Source organism: Desmodus rotundus, chromosome 4 (assembly GCF_022682495.2).
Source record: "Desmodus rotundus isolate HL8 chromosome 4, HLdesRot8A.1, whole genome shotgun sequence".
Taxonomy (NCBI): Eukaryota; Metazoa; Chordata; class Mammalia; order Chiroptera; family Phyllostomidae; genus Desmodus; species Desmodus rotundus.
Window position 1 is genome coordinate 178,391,139 of NC_071390.1, and position 23,136 is coordinate 178,414,274.

General features: G+C 57.7%; 1 protein-coding gene across 2 annotated transcripts in view; it reads right to left on the bottom strand.

Annotated features, from left to right (window-relative positions):
- The window catches only part of JAKMIP1 (janus kinase and microtubule interacting protein 1), an 85,600-nt gene that overhangs the window by 33,375 nt on the left and 29,089 nt on the right, over positions 1 to 23,136 (bottom strand). For both annotated transcript variants that reach the window (XM_045182880.3, XM_024573728.4), the window contains exons 2-8: positions 18,613 to 18,866; positions 14,345 to 14,839; positions 8,160 to 8,369; positions 7,216 to 7,335; positions 4,050 to 4,196; positions 3,079 to 3,219; positions 1,252 to 1,311 (exon numbers count right to left, since the gene is read on the bottom strand). In XM_045182880.3, coding sequence (XP_045038815.2) covers positions 1,252 to 1,311; positions 3,079 to 3,219; positions 4,050 to 4,196; positions 7,216 to 7,335; positions 8,160 to 8,369; positions 14,345 to 14,839; positions 18,613 to 18,741 — 1,302 coding nt within the window. In that variant the 5' untranslated portion in view covers positions 18,742 to 18,866. The remainder of the gene's footprint in view (positions 1 to 1,251; positions 1,312 to 3,078; positions 3,220 to 4,049; positions 4,197 to 7,215; positions 7,336 to 8,159; positions 8,370 to 14,344; positions 14,840 to 18,612; positions 18,867 to 23,136) is intronic.

Consider the following 23,136-nt stretch of genomic DNA (forward strand, 5'->3'; position numbering starts at 1 on the left):
GGTGATGCATCGCCTTTGACTCCCCAGTCACTCTGCGGTGCGGTTACACCACTTCCATGGTAAAAATAGACCAGTTCTGCGGGGCCGCTTCCACCTCTGAGTTCCTGTGGTCCGTGGTGGAGCCCCGCCCCTCGTTCAGCTCAGTGCCTGCGGGGGCCCTGGAGACCCAGACTGGAGTCTCAGCCTCATCAGCCGACTCTGTCTCTGAGCTGTTTCTGTGTTTGACAGCTATACACTTCCTGTAACCACACCTCGGGAAAAATCACCCCACCTCCCAGGCGTGCCGTGGGGACTGACTCAGACGGTGTGAATGCCCACGAGCCGAGTACCCAGCACGTGGCGGATCTCCATGGAGCACAGACCCAGGACGTGCCCCTGGCTGCTGCCCTGGACGTGCTGGATTCAGCTCGTGGAGCGTGTTAACACATTTACACCAACGGTGACAGCCCTCAGATTGTACATAAAGTACGGTGCTGTGGGTTAAACTGGGTGCCCCCAAAAGATGTGACCCCCCCGGGCTTCTCTTCTTATGGTTACTGGGAGGCGGGGCCAGTCCACCCAGGTGCCCACCTCCCCCCGCCGCCCCCCAGCTGCGCCCAGGCAGCAGAGCCGCACCTCAGGGGTCGGCCGGCATCACGTGTGTGCGGCTGCCCCCAGAGAGAGAAGTGTTTCCATGCATACCTCTACCACAGGATGAGCCGGGGGAGGGGCAGGCCCGGTGCTTGCACAGGTGAGACACACGTCCCCGGTGTGAATGCAAACCAGGTCCCTCTTCACACCGCCCCACCTGCTCTCTCCGTGCCAGCTGGGTCCTGGCACCTCCGCTTCCCAGCCCGGCCTGTCTCCACCCGAACGTTCAGACGCCGTCCCCGTAAATCCACATTTCCAAAAAGAACGCGGTTCTGCACTGTCCCACAAAGCCCACAGCTCCCGACTCCTCAGGCCAGGCTGTGAGATGTTACAGACCAAGCCTGAGGGCCCTTTAAATCCTTCCAAAGGCCTGAGTATTTATGTTTTTAATTTAGGGTGAGCACCAGCCCTGAGGTCTAAACACAGAACTCAGCTGTGAGTCTTCCACGAATAAACCACGAAAACCAGGGCCACGGCCATCAGTTACACATCACTGACAGACACCGATGACGCGCTTTTCATGGCCAAACGTGCGGAGAGCGAGTGTCCCTGGTCCCTGGACCCCGCCCCGCAGGCTCTGGCGTGGCAGCGAGGCCTGCCGCCACTCCACCGCAAGCTCACCTTGGGCGGCTTCAGGCCTTTCCCGCGATGTCTTTTGGGGCGCAAGAGCCGTTCTCTCTCCTAGAAGGAAGCATAGCCGTCGGCATTTTCACCTAGCCTCCCGTCACACCAGCCAACCCAGCTGGCCCTCTGGGGGCGCGACCTGGGATGCTGCCCGGCTCGCTGGTCTGCCTGGGCGCCGACACCCCTGTGACATTGCTGCTCAGAGCAGGGCCACCGACTCCAGCCTTAACTGGACTGTCCCTCAAAGCTGCCCTGATTCTCCAGTCCCATAAGTCTGCAGCCCGTCCACTTTGGGGGTGGAGGCTGTAAAGCTCGAGGCCGTAGCAAGAGGACATCTGCTGGCAGGACCACGGCCCAGTGAGAAAGCCGGCAGCTTCGAGCTCGGGCAGAGCCGGGCCAGTCCCTGCGGGGCCTCCTCCTGTTGGGCCCCACTTCATTTCAGATTCTCAGGTTCTTCCTCTGCCACATGGGGCTAGCACCCGCCCTGCAGTGCTGCCCTAGGAAGGAAACTGGACTGCAATGCCTGGTGGCTGCTGTCACGAGAAATAGCATCTGCAGGGGAGCAGCTGTAGCAGCAGCACTTGGCCCCAGACAAAACCAGTAAACTCGCTCCATGCTAGTCCAGTGCCATTTTCCCTTTGGCTGCCAGGAGACCCAGACCTGCTGATGCCTGGCTTCAGCCCTCACGGTCCACCCCGCTGTCCCTCCCGATCCCAACTGACTGCGCTCTCTTTATTTCCTCTAGGCTCACGTCATTCCTCTTTCACCTCGTCATCGTCCCCTGAATGTGTTTTTTCAGCTTACATTGCATCCAGTCTTTTATGTAGCAATGATGGAAAGGCAGATGGACAGGTGGACGGTGGATGGATGATGGATGGGTAGATGGAAGGATGGACGGGTGGATGGATGGATGACAGATGGATAGATGGGAGGATGGAAGGATGGATGGATGATGAATGGATGACGGATGGTGGATGGATGGATAGATGGATGAGTAGGTAGATAAATGGATGGAAGGAAGGAAGTGGGGAGGTAGGAAGGAGGGATGGGTAGAAAAATGGATGGGAAGAGGGTTGGAATGAAGGTGGGAGGATGGGAAGAGGGGAGGATGAATGAATGGACAGATGGGAAGGTGGACGGAGCAGTGGGCGGGTGGGAGGAAGGAGGGACAGTGAGGAGAGGGAGGGAGGAGTTAAAGAGATAGGCAAGCAAAGTGAACTTGACAATCTAGTCAAATCCTTTTCTAGAATTTTGATCACCGGCTTTTCTACTCTTTGAAGACCCACGAATGAAGCCTCCACGCTCCCACTCGGGCGAGCAGAACACACTCTGCTTCTGGGTCCAACTAATGCTCGCTGCAGAGGCCCTCGCCCTGGTGCCTGAGCTCCCTCCCACAGAGCCGCAGCATTCTCCGATCTAACACTCCCCCTGCTTAAGGGAGCTCACCCGCCCCCTCCTGTAAGGTTCGGGTTTTCAAGCTCATGGTCTATGATGGCTAAGCTAAAAAAAAAAAATCAGACTTCTCAGGCCCAGCACACGCCCACTCTGAAAAGGCCAGAGGACTCATTCTTAAAACGGATGCTGCTGCTTACGGCAGCAAACCCGGGAGATGATGTCAGAAACAGAGTCGCCATGGAAACCGCTGGCAGCCAGTTCAGCAGAGTGGAGGCTGCTTTCCGGCAGAACAAAGCAGGGAGGAGCCGGTGACCAGGGTGAGCTCAGTGAGAGCCGCTCTCCAGCAGCATCAGCAGCATCTCCCTGAAGCCCCAGCGCCACGCCCGAACACCACGGTCACTCCTCACTGGGCGTCACGCTGAGACCTACCAGGGAGAGGTCGTCGATGACGTGCTGCTGCTCCAGCACCTGCAGCCGCAGGAACTCGATCTCCTGCTCGTCCCTCGTCAGGCTGAGGTCGTTCAAGGACGTGTGTCGCTTCAGAGACGCCTGTGCAGACAGCTTTTCTTTCTGCAGCCAGAGCGGGAGGGAGCCCCGCAGGGCCGCTCAGCCCACGGGGCTTGTTAAGGACCCACCGTGTGCATCAATGCAGGGAGGGTGGGCTCCGGGATACGGGATGCAGGGCCGGTGGAGGGGTGGCAGCCACCTGGTCCCCAGCAGGAGCGGGGTGCAGCTGCTGGGCTCACTGCCGAGAGAGGGCTGGGTGGGCCCTGGGTGGCCCAGCCTGAACGCTGGGACACGGCAGGCCATGCTCCCACACTCCCACAACCCCACACTCCCACAGGACCTGGTGGGGTCCAGGGAGGGCGTTCACCTCTGCGCCTCAGTCTTGTCAGCTGTAAAACGGGGGTGACCACACTACTCCGGACAGAGAGCCTCAGAGTACTGGCAAACTACCAGTGCCTGGACACCTCCCAACCACAAAGACCAGCCGCCCAGGTCAGAACATGCAGGGCGCTCCGCAGAAGTCGCAGTCCCGTCTGCGTGCTGAGCTCCCGCAGCGAGCTGGTTTTTCTGTGAGGCGCCTCTCCACTACCCTCCCGTCCTCCCAGTCACCCTGCAACGTAGAAACTTTCCTTCCCATTTTACAGATGAAGAAACTGAGGCACACAGAGAATGAAGATGCGCCTAAGGGCACAGGGCGGGAGGTTGCAGGGCCTCGGCTCAGACCCAGCCCGCTGCCCACCCAGCGCTCTCACTCAGGCACAGACGCCGTCACACTGTGACTTCCACACAAGTGACAGCAGGGGCTGGCTTGGGCAGAGGCTGCCTGGAGGCTTCCAGGGGAGAGAGACCTGTGTCCTGCGGCTCGGGCTGGCCCCCCCACGCCGACGACTTACCATTTCCACGTTCTCCCGCGTGAGGGTCTTGATCTTCTCCTCCATCCTCTGGATGCTCTGCAGCAGGTCCTCATTCTTCTTGTTCATCCTCTTGTTCTTCTCCACGAGGGGCTTCAGCTGCACCTCCGTCTCCCGGGAGCGCTTCAGCTGCGTCAGAAGGAGACAGAGGCCCCGCAGCTGGAAGACTCAATGCATGGCTGACATCACGCCACCGCAGAGGACCCCAGAGACCCCATCAGGGCCTTCTCCGGAGCCGGAGCTGCCTGCGTCAGGACCCCAGTCCCGGAGCAGTATGAACACCTGGAAGGGACCCCCGCCACGTGGCTTCCAAACCCAGGGCCCCAGCTGAGCCTCAGAGGGCCTGGATAAGATGAGAGGAGGAGCCCGATGCAGGGGCCCACAGATCCGCCCCGGGACACCCCTCTGGCCAGTGGCCTGTGCTGTGTGCACTAGTCTAGACTTCTAGAGGTCATAGGTCACGTGCACTCCAGCTATCTAGCTCCTCCCACTCTTCAGACAACAGACCACCCCTGGGACCCGCTGCGCCAGGCTCAGTGCCAGGGCGTGGAGATGAAGAAGGGGGCACCCAGCCCTGGCGGGCTCCCCGAGTCCTCTGGGCATCGTCCCTACTGGCAGGCAGGGTGTCCTTCCAGTCTCTCTCGTCTGATGGCATGGGGTGGCCCCTCCTGTGTACCCAGGTCCTGTGGGGGGGGCGGGGTCGAAGACATGACATGGCAGAGGTGCCGGTCCAATGGGCAGGGAAGAGGGCAAAGCACATGGCAAGACGAGTAGGGGAGGACACTGCAGGCTGGGACACCACATGCCCAAAGGCTCCGATCTGCCATGTCCACGCAGCTGAAGGTGGGCGACGGGCAGGGCGGAGGCGCCCTCGGAGGCCTGGCGTAGGCAGCTGGAGAGCCCTGGCACTTGGTGTCCGTCCCAGCCCGAGCGGGAGCCCTCTGCAGTCAGGCCTGCCTTCTGGAACAGTCGGTCACTCTAACTGCAGTGTGGAGGCCGGTGTAGTGAGACAGAGACGTGAGAAAGGGTGGCGCTGGGGGGGACGGGCGCGGGGATGGGGGTCTGCACAGTTCGAGGTGCCCACTCGGCCTCCTCCTGAGCAATGTACTCACTGACACATTCATTTTCAAGCTGCGTGACCATGGCCAAGTGCTCAGCCTCAGTTTCCTCATCTATAAAATGGGACACTCGCCACACGTCCAAAACAGTGGTGAGCCCTTTAAGGCTCTCTCTGTCATTCAACCCTCACCAGAAACCTAGGAGGGGACCTCATCCCTGTCCCCATGTCACACACAAAGAACCCAACCCCAAAGAGGTGGGCAATGTGCTGAAGGTCACACAGAAAGTGCTGGAACCCAGAGTCGAACCCAGGGACCGACTACAGACCCCTGCTCTCAGTCCCCGGCCATAAAAGTGCCAACGACCCTCCGGAGTCCCTTCAAATACAAAATGCAGCTCTGACCCACACATTCTCCTTCTAGAAATCTACCCCACAGAGCTGAGGTTCCGGTGAGCAAAGACCGAAATGGATCTGCTATGTGGCACCGTTTGTAACAGCAAGGAAACCGGACAGAGCCTGAACTTCCTCCGGCAGAGGAGCGGCCGAGGGAGCCGTGGTGCGTCCACATAGCCGGGCGCAGCCGCTACAGGACAGAGGCAGCTCTTGCTGCCCAGGCAGCAAGCTGTGGCTGGCCCATCAAGAGACACAAGCAAGTTGCAGAACATAACGGGGAAGGGGACCCCATTTTCTAACCACGAACAAAACAAAAACTCTCGGTGGTGCCGATCTGTCCCCAGACGCATTGAAAACATTCGAGAAGCACCTGAAATGTGATTCTAAGAGGGAAGCATTCGCAAGCTGGTCGGCTTCTACTGTAAACACGTCAGTGTTGTTGGGTTGTTTCGAGCAGCCTGCGTTCTTTTCTAACCCACTTCAGTGAACTCGTAAGCGAGTCCCCGAATACGAAGTGAAAAGTAGAGATATAATACTAGATGCACAGTCCCATTTTAGCTGTATAAAAACATGCCTTTAAAAGTACCGGAACGAAATGAATTTTGGCCGTGACACTTATTCACACTTTCCATCTTCCATGCTTTTCAAATGTCACGGATATTTACTTTCATAATAGAGTTTAAAACAAACAGAAATATTATGAGGCATTTGTCAAGAAGCTTATGTGTTGATTACTACTACGGAAAAGTTAGGTTAGCTGTTTATCCAGAAAATGCAAAGGTATGTTAAGAATCACTATTTTGCCCTGGCAGGGTGGCTCAGTTGCTTGGAGCGTTGTCCCGTACACCAAAAGCTTGCGGGTTCAATTCCCGATCAGGCCACATATCTAGATCGCAGGTTCAATCCCCAGTCAGGGCAGTCACGGGAGGCAACTGACTGATGTTTCTCTCCCTCCTCGCTCTCTCTCTCTCTGTCTCTCTCCTTTTCTTTCTTTCTAAAATCAATAAAAACATATCCTCAGGTGAGAATTTTTTTTAAAAATTGCTATTTTTACTAGAGATTTATTCTTTAACCAGAAATCCATTCCATGTTCATCATTTTTAAAACTAGAAATAGGTAAGCTTTGATTTTCTTTTAAAAAAAGGTAAATAGATAAGCAAAAAATAAAAATTACCCATAATCATGCCCCCTAAAACAATTTCCAATTTCCAGATGACAACATATTTTTGTTCTATGAACTGCTCTTATTTAATTCACTGTGAACCAGTTGCCATGGCAACTGTATGACCCACGCCCTGACTCTCACGGATGGCGCACACACACTGCACACGTGTCCCAAGGTCCCTCTGACCAGCACTCGAGAACAGAACAGCCCGGAGTTTGGGCTCGCTCCCGGATGCGGTGACAGATGCGGTGATAAACAGCGCCCAGACGAACACCCTGCCCACACTTCTCTCTGACTGCTCCAACTGTTGCCGACGGTAAGCTTCTGCCGAAACAAAGGGCAGTGACCGGCTTCTTCGGTGAGCGTGGGCCGGATTTTTAATCAGAAGGAAAGGAGAAAGCAAAGAAAGCCGGAGGCCTCTGCATTCACTGCCGGTTAAGCCAGGTTCCCGGTCCCAAGGCAAGGACCTGACACCCCGCCCTGCCCCACCCCCACACCGCAGGCACCGTCCGTCTCGCAGGGCTGGTTACCAGCTCGTTCCTCTCATCTGCCAGGAGGGTATTTCTGTCTTCCAGCTTCCGTATCACCGAATTTAGCTCAGCGATTTTCAGTTGAAATCGCCTCACGTCTCGCTCATCCATGTGTTGATCCTGAAAAGGAGTCGAGACGTGAATGAGGCGCCCGTGCCTCCAAGCAGCCCGAGGACCCTCCTCAGAGCAGCCCGCGGCCACGCTCGGGGGGGCCCGCTCCTCATTAAAACCAGACGCCAGGCCGGGGCTCACAGAAGTCCAGCAACACGACAGGCCCTGAGCCCTGCCAGCAACTTGCAGCAAAGACTTCATTTCAAAGGTAGCAAGACTTCAAACCCACCAACGGCTCCTCACACCTGATCGTGGTCTCGGGGGCCCTGACATTCGAGCCCCTACCCGTGAACGCCCATGGCGAACGTGCCAGTGCAGTCCTGCAGGGCGGACACTGTGTCCGTGTTGCTCACCGCTGAGATGCCAGCACCTCCTGTGGCGTCTGCATGTAACACGCATGAGACCCTGGACCACTCAGCGCGTGAATGAATGAACGCACGCACGCTGCTTCGGCCGGCTCGGTGCCCGTTAAGTACCAAGGCACTGCCCCGAACACCCTGCCTGCTGGCTGAGCCCCGCCCCCCCAGCGCACACTGTCTAGACTGGCCCCCACTGCGCGCTCACTGCAGGCCGTGCCCTGACGGCTTTCTTCTCTCTTTCCAACTGGAGGCAGGTGAGGCCCCCGGAGGCGAAAGCCACCAGTTGTCCACCTCTACATTCCCAGGGCCTAGCACACGGGGAATGTCAGCAAATTTGGAGAGAAAGGGCTGAGAGAGGGAAGGAAGGGTGGACAGACGGATGGGAGGGATGGAGGGAGGGAGGCACACAAGCCGGCTGGAAGGATGACCGGTGGCAGGAAGGATGGTGGGGGGCCGGCTCACCCGAGCCCTCACCTGGGCACCCATGAGCTCCGCCATGTCCCCTATGCCCGGCGGGAGCTCCCTCTTTGGGCTGCTGTGGTGTCGCTCCGCCTCCTTGACCTGAACCAGCTGCTCATCCAAAGCCTCCTTCTGGAGCAGCAGCCTCTGGGTCTGACCCGTCTGCACGCCCAGCTCCTTCTCCAAGGCCAGAATCACACGGTCTTTCCCTTTGATCTCATCCATCTGCAAAAGAGGAAGAAGAATAAGCCGTCACTCAGAGGGGCTTGAGACTGGGGGAATCGCTTCCCTGACAGCCTGGGGCCCACAGGAGGTTAAGCAGCCCCACGGACCCGGGTCAGCTGAACCCAGCAAACTCAGGACACAGGGAGACCGCAGTCCACGGCCCAGGCCCCAGGAGCCTGGCTCAGAGGAGCAGAGAGGTGCGGGGTCAAGAACCTATATAGTCAACCAGGCACTTACCTTCAAAATTTAGCTATGCCCTGTCTCTCTCACCTTAATGAAATGAAACCCTGGCCCTCTGGGCCCCTCCGGCCACCTCCACCCACTGCAGCTGAGCTCTTCTCAGAGTGGGCTGCTCCCCTGGTCTCTGACTCGCCCCTCCAGCCACTCCGGGCCAGGTACAGCCCCCCCCCCCCACCAGACAGCTCTCAATCAGGCCTCCAATGCTCTCCTGGCCCCCAGACCCACTGGACGATGGTCTGTCCTCCTGTCCATCCCCTTGACACTCCCCGGCCTTCCCCCACCTGTGTGGTGACTTCTCAGTCTCTATCCTCCCGGCAGACCCACCTGCCCAGGGAACGTCCACGGTTTCCGAGGCCTGGCCCTCTTCCCGGACTCTGTCCTCTTCCCAGGCAGCCATGTCCTCACCCATGACAGCAAGTCCCTTGGAGGCCGTTGATGTCACCGCATTCCCCAGCCCTGACTCCCCTCGGAGCCACGCAGCCACACAACAATGGGGTGGTTGGTATTTCCAAGGACCTCACTCACCACGTCCAGCCCCAGCCCACCCAGCCCAGCCTTGCCCAGCATCCCCTGGAGGAAACCAAGCGATAGGAGGTCTGGCCCCGGGCCATATACTGCCACCGCCCCTGGTCACAACAGCTGGGCAACTGCCGCAGTGAGGGTGCTGTACAGGGCTGTTGTCTCCCCTAGCCCCTGAACCAGGTCCTTCCTGAAGCCTGAGACTGTAACTCTTCTGGAATTACGGTTGCTGCAAATATAGTTCGTTAAGATGTGGTCGCCCTGGAGAGTGTGGGCCCTTACAACCGGTGTCCCTATAACAGGAGAAGGGACACACAGGCACACAGCAGGAGGCCCGGTGAAGATGGAGATGGAGGCTGCAGTGACGCGCCCACAGCCCAGGAACGTCAGGAATGGCCAGTGACCACCAGTGACCACCAGGAGGAGCTGGAGGGCCAGGAGGGATCCTCCCGGAGGCCTCCAGAGGTGCAGAGCCCTGCTGGCAGCCTGATGTTGGAGGCCTGGCCCCCAGGACTAGGAGTGAAGGAACGGCTGCTGTCTTCTGCCACGAAGCTCGCGGCCATTTGCCGAGGCAGCCCCAGCACACGGATGCAAGTGCCCTCTCTGGGCACACTCAGAGTACGAGAAATTCAATGGACTGGAACCTGAAACTCTGGCTCCGCACCACACACCGTGAATTCAGACGCAGGCCGCCCCCGTACAGAGTCCTGGTCGGGAGTCCTGCGTGGGCCATGGACGGAAGCGAGCTCAAACCGCGCCCCTCCAGCTGTGGAATCACAGCCAGCCCACCGCCTCCCAACTTGGCCTCAGCCTCCACAACACGGAGACACCGAGAACACTCCAGAACCTGCTCTGTCCAACTGTGCGAGATCTAGATCAGCCACGGAAGGAAGTCAGCACAGACATGGTGTCTTATAACGCCATCGTGTTGGTTGCCGGGATTGGTCCATTTTAGCCCCCGGTTAACAGAAGGCTATCTTATTTTAAACAGTAGACAATTAAAACGTGATAAAACAAAACAGATTATAGGAGGGAAATGGTACCCCCAAAATCAAGACTGGGGGCTTTTCAAACAAAGTCCTACTGTTCTGACAAGCTCTTTGGGTCTCCCCCCCTTCCCTCCATACCTCCAGCCTCCCCCAGGACAACCTCCTGGACCACAGCCAAGGCTGGGTCCCAGCACTTCCACCTTAAGCAGCAGCAGAACGTGCCTACTGCGCCCCCTGGTGACGGTGCGCCTGCAGCTCCCGCTTTGGCCAACTCCCCTCAGATGGACAGAGCATCTTTAGGGAGGGAAGACTCTCCCGGGGACGTGGGAAACTCGCTGCCCTGCGCACGCCACTCCAGACGCAACAGCAGCTTCGTGAGTGAGGGGAGGCCACCGTCTTAAACACTTGTGTGTGTTCTCATTATTCAACCAGTGCTGAGCTGGGGAGCCTCTGCGCAGAACAGAAAGGAGCCCCTGCCCGCGGAGCTTCCATTCCAGAGGGTGAGGCAGCCAAGCACGCAGCCAGTGAGTCGACACTGGCATGGGTCAGAGCGCGCGACCAGTGCTGGGAGGACGACTGATGCGCGGGCACCAGCAGTGCCAGCCGGCGGTGCTGCAAGTCACCAGGCAGGGTGCCAGTCTGTCCCCGCAGCATCCGGTCGCACACTTCTGTCCCAGTGCCAGACAGACCTGTCCCAGGTCAGGCTTGCTCCGTGTGCGTGCTTTTCACCTGCACTGGCCCTCTCAGGGGGACGGAGGGGAAGGACCAACGACCATTTCTCCTGTTACCCTGGGTTTGTAAACGTCACTCCTCAGCAAGCCTGTTGCCCGTGGCAACGTGCTCATTTCCTGGGCAGCTGGATTGGGTTAGAAATGCAGGAAGGCTTCCAGACTCCCGCTTCCACACTGCACAGGCCTCTTAAGAAAAGCCATGAAGAAAGGGCGGTTACGGTCAACCTGGGGCAGTAACTCGGCAGTTTTGGACACAGACCAGTTGGGGTTAGGTCTGGCTGCATGTAGCAGCGACTCCCGCATACTCAGGGGCTCAGGGCCTGGAACTTATTTCCTCCTCATGTACAGAGCCTGGAGGGGGCCGCTGCAGGCCCCCCCCCCCCGAGTAGTGAGAGCCTCAGGCGCCTCCCTGCTCTCCCCTCAGGAGGGGCCCTGGGATGCAGCCGTGACCCTCATGGCCCCTCATGCCCACAGAGCGCCAGCCATCACATCTCCACCCTGGCCTGGCAGTGGGATGCGAAGACAGTGAAGAAGGAAGGTATGGGGTCTTCATTTAAGGAGAATTTTGGATATGGAAGTTCCATCTGCTTCCACTTCCACCTCTTTGGGGCAAGGGGACTGGGAAACACAGTGCTCCCAGGTGCCCGCAGCTCTGGGCCAACCTGGGGGGTGGCATCCGCGGGCGTATGCAGGCTGCCACAGATGACCAGACTCGGGGGCTTGAAACAACAGGGGGTTACTCCTTCACAGGTCATTGCTACAAACACAACTTATCTTTGTGCGTTTGCCTTCTATCAGAGACCTTGGAAAAATCACTACTTCTAATGGTCTGCAGAGTCTCTGGGTTTTCCACATCGTAATCCCAGCATCTGCAAAGAAAGACAGTTCCCCTTCCTTTCTGTCCAATCCTTAAAACTTTTATTTCTTTTGACTGTCCCGTGTACATGAGGTCCTCGCCGGGGCGCGGTAACTGAGTAGAAGCGGTGGGGTGGACATCGTGTCTTATTCTTGAATCCAGGGGAGATGTTCAGTAATGCAGCCTTACGTAGGCAGTTAGGAGATGTTTGATAGACCCTTTTTCAGGTCGGGAAATGCCGGTCTACTCCTCATTTGCTGTGAGTTCATACCATGACCTTGAATTTTATTAGAGGCTTTTTGCATCTAGCACGATGATCATATGGTTCCCCCTTTACTCCATTACTAGTTGAACTACATTCGCTGACTCTAGAATATTAAACCATCTTCATACTCCTAGAATGAACCCTATTTGGTCAGGACTTATCAGCCTCTCTATAAATTGCTGGGTTTGACTTGTTCATAGCTTACTCACTCCCTCCTGTGTCCGTAAGAAATCACCTGAAGATTTTCTTTCCTATAATGTCACTCACCGGTTTGGGATCAAAACTATGCTGGCTTCCAGCCTCAGTTGGACGTGTTCCCTCTTTCTCAATTTCTGGAACGGTTTGTGTAAAATTCGTTTAACTTCTTCCTTAAATACTCCGAACAGTTTACCTGCGAAGCCATCTGGCTCTGGGCTTTCCTTTGTGGGGAAATTGTTAATTACAGACTAAATTTCTTTAATAGCCACAGGACTGCTCCAATTTTCCATTTCTCCTGGTGTCAGTTTTGGGGAGTTGAACTTATTCGAGGGGTATGCCCGTTTCGTCCGCATGTCAGGTTTATTGGCGTGTGCGGCTCACGATGTACTTACTCTGTCATCTTCTCAACGTCTGCGGGAACGGTCTGCCCTCGCAAACTCCTTGTATTGGGACTTAGCACGTCTTGTTCTCACCAGTATCGGTGCGGGTGGTCGGGTCTATCGCCTCCCGTTAACTCTCGGATGCACTGGTTTTCTTTACTGACTTACTTCAGTGGTCCCCACACTGTAATTTCCTTCAGTCTCCTTTCTTGGAGTTTACTTTGCTCTTTTTCTTTCTTCTTGAGATGGAAGCTCAGATAATTGGATTCTCGGCCTTTCTTCTTTTTTGTCGAAAATAATGTCTGCTGGAAAGACTGATCTCATTACAACCCACAGGCTTTGACAGGCGCTCTGTCTCGTGCACGGCATGTCCCCTTGGAAAGGACAGTGCCCTGCAGCTGCTGGGGTGTTCTCCTCTGTCACTGCAGTTCACATTGGCTGTGTCACCTGAATTTTGCCTCTCTCTCTCTCATTCATTCTCTGTATGACCTTTCACTTGCTGGTCTCCAGTGCAGTTGTGGGTTTGTCTATTTCTCCTCTTAGTTTTGATACTATATTTCTTGTATACACTTGGAGTTTGGTTAGGTGCAATCCTATGGAATTGATCCCTTCGTTACAAAGAATTTTCCCTACTTGGGTTCAGTTTTATTTCTTGCCTTACATTCTTTGACATTAATTGAATTGATCCCTTTATTGCAAGGAACTGCCCCACGAGTGCTGAGTTTTACCTCTTGCCTTCCGTTCTTTGACATTAACACCACCAGAGCAGCTTTCCTCTGGTTAGTGTTCACGTAATGTATCTTTTTCCAACCCTTTAAGTTCAGTCCGTGTCCTCATAATTGAGACGGATCTCTTGTAAATATCACTGTTGTTGTGGAGGTGGAATCCACTCTGAGAATCTCAGCTTCCTTGGGTTGTTAGCCTCCAGCACCAACACACAAGTTCAAAGTCTGGCAAATGCCTGGAGGGGCAGACTGCGGGCTTTGCTGCAGGCCCCTCCCTCTGGCGAGCCTGATCTCCCGAGGGCAGTGTGGCTGAGGGAGACCTCACTCTGCCTTGCCATCTGGCTCCTCAGTAAGGAGCCTACTGGGAAAACAGGCCTAGTGTCAGGGGCTCCTCCAGTTTCCCGTCCCTTGTGCTGACCCTGAGAGATGCCAGAGAGTCCTCTCACCTCTCAAACCTCCAATGGAATCTCACTGCCTGGGGAAGCCCAACACCCACCCCCACCCAGGATGGGCGAACGCCCCCAGGGAAGAAAGAGGCTGGCCGCTTGCCAGGAAAGGGCTCCTTCCCCTTCCCTTTGAAATTGTACTTCACCTCACAGCTTCCATGGCTCTCCAACCCCTAAACTGTTTGCGATTTACATTTTTGTAGTTGTTGCAACAGGACAACTGGCCTGTGCCGACCCATCACATCCTAACTCAAGGTGTAAGTCTGCCCTGGGTTTGTTAATTAAATGAATAAGTGCCCAGCACTTTGATATACTACCACAGCCCTTTCTTACAACCTTGCCCACTACTTATTAACTTCCTTTCACAGGTGACGAACGTGTACTTTTGAGCAGTTTGGTGACCTACCAAGGATCACACACCTGGCGCGAAGAGCCTCGCCCCGGAAGACTCCTGAGCACACCTGAGGCAGCAGGGTTTGCCGAAAGCCCTGTGCCCAGAACCTCAATGCCTGGAGAACAGAGGGGCCTCACAACTCCGAGTTTCTGCACCCGTGAGGGAAGGAAGGACACACATATGGAAAGCAAGGTGCACGCACGCAACCAGGGCAGGGGCGCCGAGCACGTACCAGCCGGCGGATGTCGCGCTCGCACTCGCGCTTGATGCGGTGCACCTCGTCCTGGTGCTCCTGGTAGGCTGCGCGCAGGTCGGCCGCCTTGGTCTTGTCGGCCTGCATGCAGTTGCTCAGCGCCTCCTCCGCCTGCTTGCGCGCTGCTTTCAGCTCTAGGATCTCCTGCTGCAGCCGCAGGCGCTCGCTGTCGAAGCTCTTGCGCGCCTCCTCGCGGGCCTCAGCCAGCAGCGCGGTCTTGACCTTGTCAGCAGCACCGTCGCGGAGCACGTTCAGCGTGGCTTGCAGCCGCTGCAGCTCGCCCTCCTTGATCTTGGCCGTGCGCGCCGCCTCCTGCTCGTGCTGGCGGATGAGCATCTCGCGCAGCGCCTGCAGCTCCTTGGTCTTCTCCTCGTGCAGCTTGGCCCTGAGTGCGGAGATGTAGGCCGTGTGCCGCCGCTGCTCCTGCTCCCGCTCCAGCTTGGCCTCCTGCAGCCGCTCACGGAGTTTGCTCACCTGCAGCCGAGAGAGTGGGGTCAGGGCCTGAGTCTAGGTCTGGGTCAGGGTCGGGGAACAGCTATGCCCAGAGGATACCTCCCATACACCTTTGTGCCTGATGGCCCTGAGGCCGTCCTGGGGACCCCACACTCCAATTCCCCCTCCTGCCGGCCCCGCAGTCCTGACCCGCATCAACTCTCACCCCACCATTTTCTTGGGATTTTCCCTAGAGGTGGAAAAACATATGAAGGTGTTGGGGAGGGGCATCGACCCCTGGACTTTCTTCCAACTCGGAGATTTACAAAGAAGGACAATTTATCCATCCCAAAACATGCCCAGCCGAAATCGCCTCTCACTAATGCTGAACAAATTTTAAACCAGAAATACATTCGCAGTGCCCAGGCACTGGCCTCGGGAGCTAGAAAAGACACTGCTGGCCGGGGTAGAGAGGCCGGGGTTGGAGGAGGAGGAGGAGCTGCTACCCCACTGGGACTGGGGCTCCAGCACCTCCCCCACACTGACCCCTCACAGCCCCAGGAGGGCGGGGACTCTCCATTTTCAACAGGCAGCTGAGGCTGGGAGATGCTTCTTGGCCTGCCTGGGTGAGGGGCTGCCAAGGGGCAGAGCCAGGCTTTCCCCAGCACCTGGCCCCACAGCTGGTGTTCTGCAGATGCCAGGCTGCCAACCAAGCCCACCTGAGCGTGTCTGCGCAGTCAGCTAACAACTGAAAACATGAATCATAAAAGGTGCCAAGGGAGTGTGTTCTAATACACTCCGCACAGCTGTGCTCGGCCTTTCCATGTCGAGCATCATGCAACCCACGCGGTCCCCAGAACGCTTTACGATCCATTTGCTTTCTAAATACCACCAGTCACCCGAGAACGGAAACAAACGGTCTCTCGTGGACAAGCTGCCTCCAGGCCAAGGGCGGCGTCCCCCCAGACCACTCTGTTGAAATCTCTTTTGGTGAGGGGTTTCATAGTGCCCGCGGGGTGTGGGCAGATCCTTACTTACAAGGGACCGCAGGGACAGAGGCAAACAGAGCCAGCCAGGCAAAGGTAGGATCAACAGCCCCTCACGACAAACAGTCTCGAAACAGAAACAAAACAAGGGGCGGCCAGTCCCAGGCCCACCTCCCCCGGGGCTGGAATCAGGCCTCCGCCTGAAGTCCTGAGCGCCAGGAAGCCAGGCCTTTAACTGCGGAACACGCTGTCTCACTGAGGGACCAGTGCTCCTGAATGCCCCCTGCCGGGAGGCAGTGCCACCCAGACTGCCGGGTCCACGCGGCCAGTGATTCGGAGTCGGGAGGACGGAGCGGGTCGCCCCCCGAGTCCGCACTGATGAGTGCATTTCCCTGGGCCAATTATGGGACCTCGAGATGGCTCATGTGACATGTCAACTGGGCAAGGCCACGGTACCCGGTCATTTGGCCAAACGCCAGTCTAGATGTTGCCGTGGAGGCATGTTTTTAGACGGGATTTGCATTTAGACCGGCAGACCTTGAGGAAGGCAGGTCACCCTCCCCAACCTGGGTGAGCCTCCCCCAGCCCGTGGAAGGCCTGAAGAGACGAGACTGAGGTGCCCAGTGAGGAAGGGGCACAGCCTCCGGCCTCCTCTGGACCGCAGGCTGCCACGGCAGTGGGTGCTGGAGCCGCCCAGCCGCCCGCCCTGCAGGTTCCAGGTCTGTCAGCCTCTGGGGTCGAGTGAAGTGACTTCTGGAAAAAATCCCTCTCCCTTCCCGTGTATCTGTGGGAGTGTGTGGTTCACATGCGTAAAACCTCCTCTTGGGTCGGGTCTGGTTCTCTCCAGAGAGCCCCTGACTGTGTCCTGTCCCTCTCCTGTGATGCAGGGAGGCCCACAGCCACCCCAGTAAGGACTGCTGAGAGGAGGGAGGTTGAAAGTCAAAGAGCAGATAAAGGGAAGTGTGGTCACAGGGAGGGGAGGAGGCAGGATGCAGAGAGGGAGAGCAGAGGCCTGTGTGCAGGGCAGCCTGGGAGCGGTTGGCCGCGCCCTGGGAGGGGCGGGGGGGCCAGCTGAGCCGGGCCAGGTAACACAGGTGTGAGAAGAGGAGACTGGGGCACAGACATGCACAGGCACCAGACCACGTGAGGACAGGGAGAAGACAGACATTGGAAGAAAACCACCTGCCCACATCTTGATCTCCGACTGCTGGCCTCCAGGACTACGAGAAAGTAAGTTCTTGTTGTCTGGGTCAGCCAGTCTGTGGCACTTTGGTGTGGTAGCCCCAGCAAGCGAAGACGCCGGGGCAAGTCACCTCTGCCCTCTGGCCCTAGGTCTGCTCCCTTATAAGCTGGAAAAAACCACATCTTACCTCACAGGTCACCAAGGGTCAGGAGGCCCTTTGAGGCACCTGGCACGGCCAGTGCAGCAGACACCAAATAAACGCCAGCCGACCACCGAGTCACTGCATGTGACAGGCGGCACATGGGCCCCGAACACCACTCTCACTCATGCCCTAAGCAACCCAGGCAGGCAGCTGCAGCAGAAGCCTCCATGTAACAGACGGGGAAACTGAGGCAGCGGGTGGTTACATGGCTTGTCCCAAGACCAGTAGGTGAGCTCCAGGCAGGTGAGGTGGTAGAGATGGAATGGGGCCCTGACAGAATGACCTGGGCTGTGTGGCTTCCCTGGAACCACAGATGCCGTTGCTACTTCCTGGCCAGCAGCCCCTGCAGGCCCCGCCCCGCAGCTGCCAGCCCCAGGGCCCGGGCAGGTGTGGACAGACAGGCGTCACCAGCCACCTGCTGGAAGAGGCTGGCTGCACTAACCCTGAAATCCTCAGTGTCCACAAGCTCCTCATCACCCCAGGTTAGGGACACTGCCACTGCTCTCCATGGAGCGTCCTGAGCTGGGGTCACAGTTGGGGCTCAAACTCAGCCGCCTGCTCTCCCAGGAGCTGGACTCCACCCAGCACCCCAGCTGTGGCCGAGTGCCAGCTCTCAACAAGACAGGGGCACCTACTACAGTGCCCCGAGCAGCACCTGCAGGGACTGCGGGCAGGGCTTGGGGAATGGCCTCCCCTCCCCAACCAGGCCAGACACCCTGCTCCCCACTCTACACTCACCCCCACCCCAGCCTGCTTTACCCCCAAATCGGAACCACGCCAACACAAAGGGCTGCCGCAGAGCCCGAGCACCAGAGGCCAGAGGGCTTTGCGTTGTCTCCACTTCTGCAGATCTTTAGGGCACCACGCCACAGATGAGCAGACGAAGGTTTGGAGACGGTACATCTCTTGTCCGAGACGGTGAAGGCGGTCAGGAGCCAAGGTGAGGCTGCAGCAGTTAGGAAGCCTGGGCTCCTCCCGCTGCCCTAGGTGGCCTGTCGCAGCAGCACTGCCACTGGACACCTGCAGTGCACCTGGCACCCAACCGGGCATTGTACTGACTGGCGTGAAAGCTCGAACCCGCCCTACGAGAGCCAAACAGCCCCATCACCGGGCCAGGCTCCCCTCCAACCTCGTGGGGTACCTTCCCCTCTGAACTCTTACCACGAGCCCACCAGGTGGCACTGTTACAGCCCCACCCTGCAGGTGAGGGGAGTTACAGCAGGGAGAGCTGTTGAGCAGCTGGTCCAAGGTAACGGAAGCCGTGGGGCTGGGACTCGCACCCAGGCGGTGCCTATACCACCAGTGCCATCAGACCTGTTTTAACAAGGGGCAAGCTGCAGCTCAGATACCCCCTAGCCTGGGACCATACTCTCCGCACATGCCCCAGGGGCAATACTGTCCAAAGCCCACCCCTCCAGGGAGCCGGGGGCCCGCCCCTTCCCACCTTGCTCTTTTCCTGCTGGAACTCGATCTGAATGCTGGTCAGCTTAGCCCGCAGCTCCTCGTTGGCCACCTGCACCGCGTCCGTCTCCATCTCGGGCTTCTCGCCCTTGCTCCGGCCTTTCTTAGACATGCTTCCCCTCGGTTAGGTGCTGAGAGTCCACGTTCACACCCGCCAGCCAGCAGGTGCCGCCACCCGCTCCGCCAGTCTCACAGGGCTCAGCTCCTCCTCTGTGTACACCACCATCACTTGGGATCCTGGGGAGGAGGAAGCTGGGTTAGCCGAGAGACAGACAGACGGACAGGCTGAGTGTCCCGCTGCCTGGGGTACTCAGACACAAAGGCAGGGACTTTGGCTGAGGCCTCTCTCCCTGGGCCAGGCCCTTGCTCATGGGGTCACTGTCCCACCAGTCCCAGGCTGACCAGGTGCTTCCCGAACTAGGGCTGCACGGAACTACCAGGAGGCTTGTTGAGGCGCAGAGTCCGGGGCCCACTCCCTGAGGACCTGCGACTACAGCGCCTAAGCACCCTGTAGACCGTGGTCTGCAAAGGTCAGTGAGACTCAGCCACACGGGTGCTTGTTCCAAAGGTGAGTCCCAGAGGGGTGCAGAGCTCGAAGTCCGAGGGATGTGGTGGGGCCAGGGAGTCCCTTCCGCACACCCAGGTTGTTCTGGCATAGGGTCTGAGGACCACACTCTGAAAAACTAACGTTTAGACTTCATAAAGGATAGGTGTTCCCTCCCCACAGCCCCCCAGGCTAGCACAGCACTGAGGGGCCCCAGCCAGTGCAGGCGAGCAGCGAAGGCCGCTGGAGGAGGCAAGGGTGGAGCCCAGTCACGCCCATCTTGAACAGGAGAGGGCGCTGTTTCCCAAAGCCCTGCTGCGTGCTCAGGGGCAGTCCACACCACTGATGGACTCCAGACGGTGCGCAGGTCTTCAGATCAGCACGGTCAGCACGCATGCACTCCCTTTGCTCTGATGTGACGCCTGGGAGCTTGATCCATAATTCATTCCTGGTTCTCTGACCCGCTGGCAGTCCCCGGCAAGCACAGCAGTTCTCAGCAGTGGGCGGGGCTGCTGCTGCTGCGGCTGTGCACTTCCCCCGCCCCCGCCTCCGCCTCCTTGAGCCGGGCGCACCCACAGACAGAGGCTTCTCCCCGTTATGCCACGCTGCGGCCTGACCACCCACTTCTACAAAAGCACCCACCGAACCCGCAGTCTGAGAAAACACTCGACGTGCCTCCCATCGACACGACCCTCAGCTGCCAGGGGCAGTCAGGCATATGGCGTCAGAGTCGTGCCGGCGCACGCCACATGGAGAAGACGACGGTCCTGAGAGTGAATAGGTGCAGTCAAAACGCAAGCGTAATCTGTGGTCTCGATTTTTCTAAAACGTACATATTGTTCATTTTTTGACTTGGCCACGACCACTTTTCGAGCGCTTGCTGGGTGCCAGGGCCTGCCCCCCAAGGACACAGCGGTGAGGTCCAGGCAGCCACACCTCCCAAATGTCAGCAGTGACTCCCCCAGTAGTGAGATCGTAGGTGATGTTTATTTTCTTCTTTACATTTTTCCAGGTAAAGCGAATTTTCTATTCCTATTACTGCTTGACAAAAAATGGAGCCGGCCCTGGAAAAGTTCAGGTGCAGCTCAGAGAACGCTGGGAGGCCGCGCTGGGCCTGACCTGGCAGTCCTGTCCATCAGAGGCAGGGGAGGCCCGAATGGGGCTGTGCCACACACAGGAAGCCCCGAAGGGGGCCTTGCTCCGACCACGAGGTTGTTTACAGAATGTCCAGGCTGCTGAGGCAGAGAGACAAATGAGGAGATGGAAGGACAAGGTGTGGCTGGGAGTTGGCCAGAGAGGGTGTGTTTGAGGGATGTATTCACAGTTGAGCCAACAGGACTTGCTCACGGAAGGTGGGCGCTTGCCGACCTTGAACTATATGCCAGACCGGCTTGAGCCGGTTCCCTCTCAGGCTGATGCAGCGCCCACCAGCGTTGGCCAGCACGCTGGGCACCAGGGCCCGGTCTGGTCCCCCACAAAGCTGCCTGCCCTCAGCAGAGCAAAGGGTCTCGGCAACAAGGTTCTAGAAGCAGGCTGACGGGTTAGAGCAGGAACCACGGTAATGCGGGGAAGGGGCAGAGCTCTGGCTGGACAGCGGGCCCCAAGCACCACAGCCTGACTTTGGGCTAGTGCTGAGGGGAGGAGGCAGAACGGTCTTCCTGAAACAATATTCATACAGCGTTCCTGGAACCTGCAGACGTGCCCTGACTTGGAAAAGGGGTCTTAGCTGATGTAATTAAGTTAAAAGATCTCCTCAAGCTTAGATCATCCTGGATCGGGGCAAACCCTAAATCCAATGACAAGTGTCTTACAAGAAAGAGATACATGGAGGAGACACATGGAGAGAAAGTCACATGAAGACAGAGGAGAGACGGGAGCAATGCAGCCACAGCTGAAGGACCACGAACCATGACAACCACCGGAGACCAGGAGAGGCAGGAAGGATGCGCCCCTGGAGCCTCAGGCGCACGGCCCTGCCAGTGCCTCGATTTTGGACCTCTGGGACCAGAACCAGAACCATGATGGTACATTCCCATTGTTTGAAGCCCCCCATTTGTGGGACTCTGTGCAGCGGCCGCAGGAAACAGGTGTGCTGGGCATGCAGCCGAACGCTCATGAGACGCACTCAGCACCTCCAGGCCTCAGATTGTCAGCTTCTCGGTGCCAAGTCTGCGTGGGCTTGTGGGCAGGCCACACTGCACCGCACTTAATGTCAGCAATCGGGGTTATGTCTCCCCTCGGGACCCAGCACCCCCACAACCTGGGAGGTGAGACAGGAAGGGCCCCGCCCCCCAGGCTGCAGAGGGACAACCTGAGGCTGAGGAAGCTGGCGTGAGTCACCAGAGATCATTCGGTTATCAGGTGGGGGGTTTCTACCTCGGCTCCCTGCCTCCACCCCCACCCCCAAGGCCTGGTATTTTTATAACGGGATTCACAAAATGCTGGTAAAAAAGTGGCATCAGCTCCCAGACAACCAAAACCAACCCTAGCGCCTTCTGATGAGCAGAAATCCCACCCATGGTCCAGGGGTGTCCTCTGAGATACCGCCCACTCACTTCACCAACCACTCCGTAGAGGGGCCTCAACAAAGATATGGGACACGTTTGCCGAGTCTGTGGGCGTAAGGCTGTTTGTTGTGAACAACGTAGCTGTTTCAATACCAGACACTTGTATTTAATTGGCCCTTAAAAACACCCATCTGCGTAAGTGCGTGCCCTTGGCTTACGTACTGAGACCCAGGCAGGCCGTGCTGACTCGCCCAGCCCAGGCTCAGCGGTACGTGGGGATTCACCACATGGGAAGAATCCCCACCGGGAGGAAGTCAGACGCCTGAAGAGGCAGCGTTCAGCACTGCTGGCATCGCTCCTGACGAAGGAACACTGAAGACCACCAAGGGCCCAGGTCATGGGCGGCTGAATAGGAGAGAGCACTTCAGCGAGGAGGGGCTCAGCTGGGAAAGGCCTGGAGTCTGGGAGGAAGGCGGCCCGTGGGCCCTCGGCTCCGACGTGGCCCAGGACAGGCGGCTGCGGTGCTGTTCATCAGCCAGCATCAGTGGCTTTTGAGTTTCCCTTTGCACCCGTAACCGCTGTGGTGCTGTCTGTGCAACCAAGGCAGTCGTGGAGGAGACGGTGCCGGGCTCCCCTGGGGGCACGCGCGGCTCCCGGCCACCGCTCCTGCACGGCTCTGCGCTGCATCTCTGGTGTAAACACGCGTTTATTGTTTTTAAAAGGCCGGCAAGAATCAAGGAGAAGCAGAGCCCTCACGAAGAAGAGCCACACGACGTGATGTAAATGAAGGGGCTGGAACAGGGCTGCGGTGGCCTGCCCGCAAGTCCCACGCGAGCAAGCCCTGGCTGTCTGTCCTTGGCCACGCGACCAAGTCCCGGCAGTGACCTCACAGGCAGCCACAGGAAGGACCGAATGGGACAATGGATGTGACGGTATTCAGAAGGCCGTGAAGTGTCCCAGAAGTGGGGCTCTTCGCTGTGTGTGGAACAAGTGCCACGAACAACCACCAGGGCAGCTGGTACTGGGGAACCGGGGAGCCTGGGGCTCAGGGGCCCCACAGGTCACCTCCCCCGTCATCTCCGCAGAGTCCCCCACATGTGGCCTTCACATCTCTTTTCTTTTTCTTTTAAAGATTGTATTTATTTATTTTTAGAGTGGAAGGGAGGGAGAAATAGAGGAAGAGAAACATCCATGTGTGGTTGCCTCCTGCACGCCCCCAACTGGGGACCTGGCCCACAACCCTGGCAAGTGCCCTGACTGGGAATCGAACCGGCAACCCCTTGGTTTGCAGGCTGGCACTCAGTCCACCGAGCCACACCAGCCCGGGCGCCATCGCATCTCTTGAAAGTCCTTCCAGTAAGAAGACACCTGCTCCCCTAGGGCAGCCCCTCCGTTAGAAAGCACTTCCTAGTTCAAGCCAAAAAGAAACACATGAACAGGAAAGGGCCTCCTTCGA